Source organism: Osmerus mordax, chromosome 7 (assembly GCF_038355195.1).
Source record: "Osmerus mordax isolate fOsmMor3 chromosome 7, fOsmMor3.pri, whole genome shotgun sequence".
NCBI lineage: Eukaryota > Metazoa > Chordata > Actinopteri > Osmeriformes > Osmeridae > Osmerus > Osmerus mordax.
In genome coordinates, this window is record NC_090056.1 from 5,678,519 (window position 1) to 5,688,798 (window position 10,280).

At 41.2% G+C, this 10,280-nt stretch overlaps 1 protein-coding gene across 1 annotated transcript; it reads left to right on the plus strand.

The window, feature by feature from the left end:
- Positions 1-3,897: 3,897 nt before the first annotated feature.
- Positions 3,898-9,553, plus strand: LOC136946540 (thyrotropin subunit beta-like). Its single transcript, XM_067240916.1, has 2 exons — positions 3,898-8,383; positions 8,727-9,553. Exons 1-2 carry the CDS (start codon positions 8,219-8,221, stop codon positions 9,015-9,017), a joined length of 456 nt encoding a protein of 151 aa, XP_067097017.1. The 5' UTR covers positions 3,898-8,218; the 3' UTR covers positions 9,018-9,553.
- Positions 9,554-10,280: the final 727 nt, after the last annotated feature.

A 10,280-nucleotide genomic window follows, 5' to 3' on the forward strand; every position in this document is an offset into this window, starting at 1 on the left:
TGTCAGGATGAGGTATAAATGGCAAAAGGCAAACGTAATTAAGAGTTGACAGTTTAGGGAAAAACAAGATGAGTTTAAATGCTTCCTGAGCTTGAAGACCACAACCACAACCATGTTGGAGAGTTTCTTCAATTGCTTTGATTGTTGGGGAGACAGAAGTCGTTTACCTGGGATATTTTCAGAGGCGTCTGCTACTGCTGTCAGTGAAGACAGTGCTCACCAATTAGACTGCCCTAACAACCTTTACTATAGAGATGGGTTCACATGCGCACATACACACACACACACACACACACACACAAACTGCGACAGACAGACAGAGAACGGTTCCAACACGCACACACACATATACAAAAACACAGTGACAGACAGAAAGACAGATAGATGCACACACACACACACCAGTGTGTTACCAGTGACCCTTTCTTGTTAATTGGGTTGATTATTTTCAGCTCTGTAAGATAGATTCCGTGGCCCTTTAGGGGCCTTAAAGGGTGTGTGTGTGTGTGTGTGTGTGTGTGGGAAAGGAAAGGAGAGAAGAGGAGTCCCTCGATTCCAGAGGTTATAAATAAAAAGAGTGTCTCTTCAAGGAGAGCCATAATGATCTGGGTCACACCATTTTCTCTGCCCCCTGAGGTGCCGCATCCCAAAAATGGACTCGAGATTATCTGGGTCCACCCCATTCGATTTGTTTTCTAAAACACATCTACTGAAACAGTAAAGTAAGCTACATAATTTCAACAAAACACTTAGCAACACTGTGTAGTGTGGTGGATACAAGTTTATCAGTGTGGCTTGGGCTTGCTATCCCCCGCAACAGACTCTTCTCCTTTGTGGGAGAAAATGTATGTCATCGTTAGTTAAAACAACACAATGACTGGGTACAATTAGTGTTTAGTTGTCAGCTGGGATTTCGTTTGTAATTATATCTGTCAATATCTCCGAGCGGCGTCCATTTTTATGGCGATGTCTAATTTTAGATGGAAACTCATTCAGATCAACACAGACAGACAGGCAGACAGGTAGACAGACAGGCAGGCAGACAGAGATGCACCAGCCCACACACACACACGTTTACACACACACACACACACACACACACACACACACACACACACACACACACACACACACACACACACACACACACACACACACACACACAGAAGGCAACTGAACATTTTTCAGACAGGTTTTTTTTCGTCCTTGGAAAGGCTGCATATATCTTCCTTCTTCCTTTCATCAGAGAAATGGACAGTGTGACCGCCTACCTCTCCTCTCCTCCTCCCTCCTTCCTCTGTCTTCTCCTCCATCATCATAGCGAGGATGTGCGTCTGTCTTTGTGGACGCACCGATTCCTCTTTTGACACTTAGAAGACCTTGCCTTGGCCACCTATTATAAGCCCAAGCAAGTCAGGATTTTCACTGCCACACTGGATTGGACTTGTGATATTGTGTGTGTGTGCGTGTGTGAGCATGTGAGTGAGTGTGTGCACATGTGCAGACATGTGCGTGTGTCTGTGTGAGAAAACAGGAAGAGAGAGGTAGAATGAGGTACCATCCAGTGGGCCAAGGGACAGATTAGTGTGATTTACTATGTCATTATTTACAACAGCTCGCCATAGACCACAGAGGGTCAAATTAGCCAAGATATCTGAAAGGGCCAAACAATGTTCTTGTAGTCCGTCTTCTTTCATGTTCCCCCCTGGAGCCTCAGCTGTCCTGCCTCAGTTCCTACTTAATGAGGTCCCCCTAGACGGAAAAATAGACTTTGTGGACAATTACTGCGTTCAGTTCAGTTGTATCACCCTTGTCTATGGCCGTCCTGAGAAAAGACTTGGGCAGGCAGAGTTGACGACAAAACAGATTGAAAAAGTAACCAATCTAGAGCTTTACTGTAAAACTGAGGCTATGTGGATCCCATTGCTGAATGATGCAATGCTACCATCTACAGGCAAAAATGGATCAATGTAAAGAAATACATGGAACATCTCGTTTTTCCCTAACCTTTAATATTCTCAGCCTGCCACGTTTATTAACTGCACACAAAAAAAAAACAGTTTTATTTGGTCATTCTCAGAAGAAATCTCGCCAAATTGGTTGTTAATAATGTAATGTGTTGAATGAATATATAAGCCATATCAGGATATACAAAGATGAAGTTTGGGCAAAATACATTACGTTTGGAAAAAAACGTTTGGATAAACATCTTTTACGGAAAATAAATGCCACCTCATAGTTTTGTAATATGCTTTTAATGTTAATGCTGTTACTTTTAGGTTGTTGTGTAATTACCTATCTAGAATTTACACTGCAAATTCCTGCAGTCATTCCCATTTGTGACTAATCTCATTTGAACAATTCAAAGGGCAGTACAGCTGCAAAGGTTCTTGCCCCATACCAAATGTCTGCCGGAAACAAAAGTTAATTGCTAGGATTTCGGATAAGCTTCGAACCAGAGCGTCGCCATCATTGAATTGGCTAAACTCTACTAAATCTGACCCTCTATTCAAGATTGGTTGTTAAGCACACATTGACCAATCAAAACATTTCTGATTTACATTTTCCCAGCATGCCTTTTACCTTTGTCCAAAAATGTAAAAGTGACGCATAAAATGGTATAATATACACAGAATAATTGTTATAGATATAGTTATTTGCGTTATGTTTGTGAATGCCAGTCAGGATACAAATTGTTTTTACACACCATGACATGTAATTTCCAAATCTTGCTGTGGGTATATATCTGAGTTAATGCTGCTCATGCTTTCAGTGGGCGGAAGCTCATTGTAGAGGTCACGTGCAGAGTGCTAATCACTCCAACCAATCACCTCGGGGAAGGTCTGAGATAAGAGCCAATTACTGTCCTAGCAGGATGTCACCTGACATGGGTGAGTGAGTGCACAGAAACTGTGGGCTGTTGTGAGCTAAATCATAGGAGAAATTAGTTGCTACCGAATACGTGCAACTGGTGGATATGAACTCACGAGCTTGGAAACACTCACGGCTGGCGAATGAGTGCAATGTATGAGTTGGAGCACAGCTCCAGAACCCAATTCAGACTACTCTCCCCCCACTTTTCAAGTTTTACTTTCTAAAATACAGTGTCGGAACCAGTCTAAAAATAAACAGACCACAGGCTATTGCCGTAAAAACGTCATTATGCCGACTTTGTTTACACGAGACAGATACATTGGTTCTGGATGACGCAAGTGCAGTTTAAGCATTTCTGGATGAGACATGCGCTATTTAAATCCGAATATAATGTCACCAAGACCGAGATAGAAGTGATGGTGATGGAATGAGCGAGTTCACTATTGTTCACTATTGTTGCAATTATACATTTTTATGATTCATTATTTAATTTGACCTGGAGGGGTTTTGGGTCTGTGAATGGGATAAGTTGGACATGGCTTGAGTAACGTGTGTCCATTAAAAGCTGAGTTTATTACATTGTTGGTATGTTAAATATAGTTTTTATAAAATCTGAAAATATTTTTCTTGTCATTAAACCCTCCTATTGTCTTAAGAAATACTATTACCTTTGAGTCACTGTGAGCAGTTTATCTCATAACTCAACTAAACCTTTGAACACAAATATACAATTTGGCATTCTACAGACAGAAAAACACAACCAAATAGTCATATTTATATATTTATATATACTCTCTGATGTCTCTCAAAGGTAAAGCCCGATGAATGTCAATGACACTATCTACCGACATATTTAAACAAAGTCAAAAGGTAATTTTAGGAAGCTACATAGGAGGCCATGTACTTGGGTTCATGTTTTATATAATTTCATAGGTTTGAATATGATTTTGTGTCATTATGACCCCAGGACAGTAGGAGGGTTAAGCAGCCAGATAACCTTTCAATACAGAGATATTATGAGAGTTTAGTATGGAGAGATGATAGCTTTTGTCCCATTGGTGGGTGACCTAACTGGGTGACCCACATTGACCAATCAAAATATTTCTGATTTACATTTTCCCAGCATGCCTCTTTCCTTTGTCCAAAAATGTGAAAGCAAGGCAAAACATGGTATACTAGCCACTGAATTATGGTAATAGATGTAGTTATTTGCTTTATGCTTGTAAATAACAGCCGGGATACAAATTGTTTTCACACACCATGACATGTAATTTCCAAATCTTGCTGTATGTATATAGCTGAGTTAATCAGATACCTATTTTCAGTGGGCGGAAGCTCATTGTAGAGGTCACGTGCAGAGTGCTGATCACTCCAACCAATCACCTCGGGGAAGGTCTGAGAGAAGAGCCAATTACTGTCCTAGCAGGATGTCACCTGACATGGGTGAGTGAGTGCACAGAAACTGTGGGCTGTTGTGAGCTAAATCATAGGAGAAATTAGTTGCTACCGAATACGTGCAACTGGTGGATATGAACTCACGAGCTTGGAAACACTCACGGCTGGCGAATGAGTGCAATGTATGAGTTGGAGCACAGCTCCAGAACCCAATTCAGACTACTCTCCCCCCACTTTTCAAGTTTTACTTTCTAAAATACAGTGTCGGAACCAGTCTAAAAATAAACAGACCACAGGCTATTGCCGTAAAAACGTCATTATGCCGACTTTGTTTACACGAGACAGATACATTGGTTCTGGATGACGCAAGTGCAGTTTAAGCATTTCTGGATGAGACATGCGCTATTTAAATCCGAATATAATGTCACCAAGACCGAGATAGAAGTGATGGTGATGGAATGAGCGAGTTCACTATTGTTCACTATTGTTGCAATTATACATTTTTATGATTCATTATTTAATTTGACCTGGAGGGGTTTTGGGTCTGTGAATGGGATAAGTTGGACATGGCTTGAGTAACGTGTGTCCATTAAAAGCTGAGTTTATTACATTGTTGGTATGTTAAATATAGTTTTTATAAAATCTGAAAATATTTTTCTTGTCATTAAACCCTCCTATTGTCTTAAGAAATACTATTACATTTGAGTCACTGTGAGCAGTTTATCTCATAACTCAACTAAACCTTTGAACACAAATATACAATTTGGCATACTACAAATAGAAAAACACAACCAAATAGTCATATTTATATATTTAGATATACTCTCTGATGTCTCTCAAAGGTAAAGCCAGATGAATGTCAATGACACTATCTACCGACATATTTAAACAAAGTCAAAAGGTAATTTTAGGAAGCCATGTACTTGGGTTCATGTTTTATATAATTTCATAGGTTTGAATATGATTTTGTGTCATTATGACCCCAGGACAGTAGGAGGGTTAAGCAGCCAGATAACCTGTGTAGCTGGGACAGAGCTCTTTAGAGGCTTCCTTTCCAAACACACATGACTGTTAGGAAACAGGAGTGTGGCTGTTGGAGCAACCCCTGCATGACCACACAGATGCCCTGGGTGAATGTAAGAAACAGAACACCTCCAACTCCAGCTTGAGCTCAATGGAATTAAGGATGATTTGGTTGGCAGCACTGAAAATGTCTGTGTGGACAAAAACATGACATTCAAATCTAGGTATACGTGCAGAAGATGCTAGAGCAGATTTGAAAAGATCTATTCTAATATCACCTTTCAATACAGAGATATTATGAGAGTTTAGTATGGAGAGATGATAGCTTTTGTCCCATTGGTGGGTGACCTAACTGGGTGACCCACATTGACCAATCAAAATATTTCTGATTTACATTTTCCCAGCATGCCTCTTTCCTTTGTCCAAAAATGTGAAAGCAAGGCAAAACATGGTATACTAGCCACTGAATTATGGTAATAGATGTAGTTATTTGCTTTATGCTTGTAAATAACAGCCGGGATACAAATTGTTTTCACACACCATGACATGTAATTTCCAAATCTTGCTGTATGTATATAGCTGAGTTAATCAGATACCTATTTTCAGTGGGCGGAAGCTCATTGTAGAGGTCACGTGCAGAGTGATGATCACTCCAATAAATAACCTCGGGGAAGGTCTGAGATAAGAGCCAATTACTGTCCTAGCAGGATGTCACCTGACATGAGTGAGTGAGTGCACAGAAACTGGGCTGCTGTGAGTTAAATCATAGGAGAAACCAGTTGCTACCAAATACGTGCAACTGGTGGATATGAACTCACGAGCTTGGAAACACTCACGGCTGGCGAATGAGTGCAATGTATGAGTTGGAGCACAGCTCCAGAACCCAATTCAGACTACTCTCCCCCCACTTTTCAAGTTTTACTTTATCAATCCACGTCCATCGAGGATGCATCTGATGGTGACTTGGTCAGCGAGAACGCATCTGATTTTCCCAGAAGTCATTGTAAGAACACACGCATCTCAAATCGTTCTCCGTTCTCACAAGACAGCCACAGTGTCCAGAACAAGAGTCTAAAAATAAACAGATCACAATCTATTGCCGTAAAAACAACCCCTCCCTCATTATGCTGACTTTGTTTACAGCTTCTGGACAAATCGGTTCTGGACGACGCAAGCGCAGTTTAAGCTTTTCTGGATGGGACATGCGCTATTTAAACCCGAATATAATCGGAACAAGACCGAGATAGAAGAGGTGATGGAATGAACGAGTTCACTATTGTTGCTTTTATAAATGTTCATTATTATGATTCATTATTTAATTTGACCTGGAGGGGTTTTGGGTCTGTGAATGGGATAAGTTGGACATGGCTTGAGTAACGTGTATCCATTAGAAGCTGAGTTTATTACATTCTTGGTATGTTAAATATATAGTTTTTACAAAATCTGAAAATATTTTTATTGTCATTGAACCCTCTTATTGTCTTAAGAAATACTATTACCTTTGGGTCACTGTGACTTGGGGCCAGTTTATCTCATAACTCAACTAAACCTTTGAACACAAATATACAATTTGGCATTCTACAGATATATGTGTAGAAAAACACAACCAAGTAGTCCTATTTAGATATTTTTTTATACTCTCTAGTGTCCTTCAAAGGTAAAGCCAGATGAATGTCAATGACACTATCTACCAACGGTGACCCACCTGGGTGACCCACCTGTTATTGAACATATGCAACAAGATAACTGTTCTGTCCTGTTTTGGAAAAGGTTTAGTGGTGTGACTCCAGGTGTTGCTGATTGGTCAGCCCCACGCTTGTGACCCCCGATATAACTGTGACAGTTATATAAGTCCATGTGAACGTGTCCACACATCTACACCACAAACCTCCGTTTTAATATTCTATTCAGATAGTGCTAATCAGGAGATAACATTATTAGAGGTCTGTTTTGTGAATTGTGTAATAAATATATATATTTATTATTAATAATTTTGTTGTGTCTTGTGTTTAGAAGTTCATACGAGACAGGCATCTTTAGTAATTCATTAAAAGTCAGAATATAATGAAGCTTACTAGATACTTAATATACAGTATACTAGACAGATACATACTTACATACATGGAGAGGTTAGAGTTACGGTAACAATACAGTTGGTCAAAGATTAGGGGGGAGGGTTGTAAAGTTGATCAGAGATTCATGGTTGTGTCTTTGTTTTGAGGTCATCTTCCCCAGCCCTGCTGCTTTCACAGCACACAGGCTGGGTGCCCCCCGTGTGCGTTCAGTTGTTGTCAGTAACCGTGGCAACCATGCTCTACATAACCCTGGATCTGAGGGCACATGGCCACTCTGGTGATAAGGCCCAGAGGGGAATACTGGGAAAATTAGTGGATCAGATAACGCATGGCCTCTCCTCTCAGGTGGGTCAGAAACATGTGAGCCACAGCCCAGCATCAGCACTCATGGCTCGGTGCATTGTCCAACACACATGCCCTGGAGGCCCTATCTGTGTAACACGCAACCCACACACTTATCTGATCCCATTTATACTGACACAAACTTGCACTATTTGACTGTCTGTCTGTGCGTGTGAGCGTGGGTGTGTCCAGAACCTCTCGGTCAGAGCACGTTGAAGGGGTGCAGGTGATTTTTTTAGGGCAGTGGGAGGCAGGAGATCCTTCGTGTTTGCCATGGCAGATAAGAGATCCAGAAGGGATCAGTGTGGATTAAGTCCCTCCATAAAAAGAGCAACGGGCGCTTCTGGGTCCACGGAGACCTCTTTATCCTCCAGAGAACTGCACAGGAGAGCAAAGTCCTCCACCATCCCTGAGAAGAACAGACGTCCAAGCCAAGGGAAGAGAAGACAAGGGTGTTTGGAAGTCGGAGCAGAGTGTCAGTGAATGGTGTGTCTGTGTGTGGAGACAGCATGTTGGGTGTGTTCACCTGTGGGCTGCTGGGTGTGTTGATGGGGGCCATGGGAGTGGTGTGTGACTGCATGCTGGAGAATTACACCCTGCTCATCGAGAAACATGGATGCGATCAGTGTATGGCGGTCAACACCACTATCTGCAGCGGCTTCTGTCACTCCCAGGTAAGAGTTTGTCCACGCTGTACACATGCAATCGATGCACCAAGGTTTAAAGTATACGCCAGTATTATTCTAATTCCGAAAAATACTTGAACTATTGGAATTTCTATACTAGTAAATTAGCAAGAGATTTAAAAGGGGTCCTTTGGGATACATTAAACTAACTATTTTGACTTGATTTGAAATGAAAAATACCTCAGTCCTACCACCCACATACATGCAAACAAGTACAGACAAAAGAAAAAGAAAGGTTAGAACATTGATTTGTAATTAGCTTCAAGACCTAATGAACTCTTGTATATCGTTTATCTTTTTTTTATCACTGAACCGCTTGTCTCTATTCCAGGATACCAACGTTAAGGGGCGGGTGGGTAAGAGCTACCTGATCCAGCAGGGTTGCATGCCCCACACTCTGGCCTATCGGGCAGTCCATGTGCCAGGCTGCCAACAGAACATCAGCTCCCTGCTCTACTACCCCGAGTCCCGAAGCTGCCATTGTGCCCGCTGCGATGGACACACACACCACTGTGTCCACAGGCGCCAGGCCCACCCTGTCCCCAGCCCCTGCCCCTTCAGGCAGCCCGCGAGGAGGAACAGAACGCGCGCAGGCAAGAGGAGCCGTCCCTCCAAGAACTGAGGGCAGATTTTGGAAGCATTCTACCTCTTACTTACTGCAAGGATACATGGCTTGGGTTTACCCATACTGAGCTAAGCTGTACTGTGTTGTAAACTTTTTGCTGGTAAAATAGGTATTTGGGTTGTAGTATTGTATATTTATGAAACAGTCTGTGTTGAGCCTTTATTTGTACGTTTTGAAGTTTTCAGTTCTGATAAATTGGAGCTTGATACACTGGCATGTTTTTCATTACAATAATAATAATAACAGGCATTTGACCTGAACAGTGAAGCTTTAGATGCATTACAGTCCGAAGTAGGTCGTATTGGTGAACCTACAGGGCTAGTGTATAAATGCCATTTTGTAATACCTTGATTTTAAGGCTGTTTAACTGTTATCTGTTTTAATTTATATCAAGCTCTTTGGTAAAGAAACTTTTATGATATAGGTAACTCTTACATGCTTTAATGCATTCACATTGGCAATATTGTTTTGACATGTTGTGGTCAGCTAACAAGCATTTATTCAATATCAGTTGTGTTGAAAATATCAGTTCATTAAAAATAAAGATTACTCTGCTGCACATTAAGTTTAGTTAAATTAATTGAGATATTCATTCAAATTAGGATTATTTAAATGAGTACATGATGACCTTTATTAATGCAGATGCATGAATATAGGACTGTGACCTTCCACAGGGCTGTTGCATGCAGATGGTAAAAGACCATCTGGGTACTTTGCCCTTGTGTCATGTCCCCGCCCCTGCAAACTTAGTTACAATACCATACACAAGATAATAAATTACTAGATCAATTGTAATGAATACATAACACTCAAAATGTTTAGGTTCAGGAAAAGAATGGAGAGGATGAAAACGCTAGCTCTAGTATGACGTCATAAAGAATTAGATGCTATAATAGTAGATCACAAGTTCATTGCTGAATTTAGATATTTTGCTTACGTAAGGACACACTTATACCTGCAGTTCAGTTGGGATTCACTTGTCTGCCTGCCCCACTGAAAGTACACTATTTGTGTTTGAGCATGACCAACACATACAAAATGTCTATGCTCACCACCCTCTGGCTTTTCATTAGCCTCATCCTTCCCCTGGTGCCGTCTGAGGTGAAGACACTAACCACCAGTGTTCCTCAGAAGATTTTTCCCTACCAGAGTAAGCTTTGTAAGTTAGAAGGCCAGGTACAGGTGTTCCAGACCCCTGAGCCTGGCAAAGTCCTGAGCCTGTCTTCCAACACGGTATGTCAATCATAACAATAGTCATAA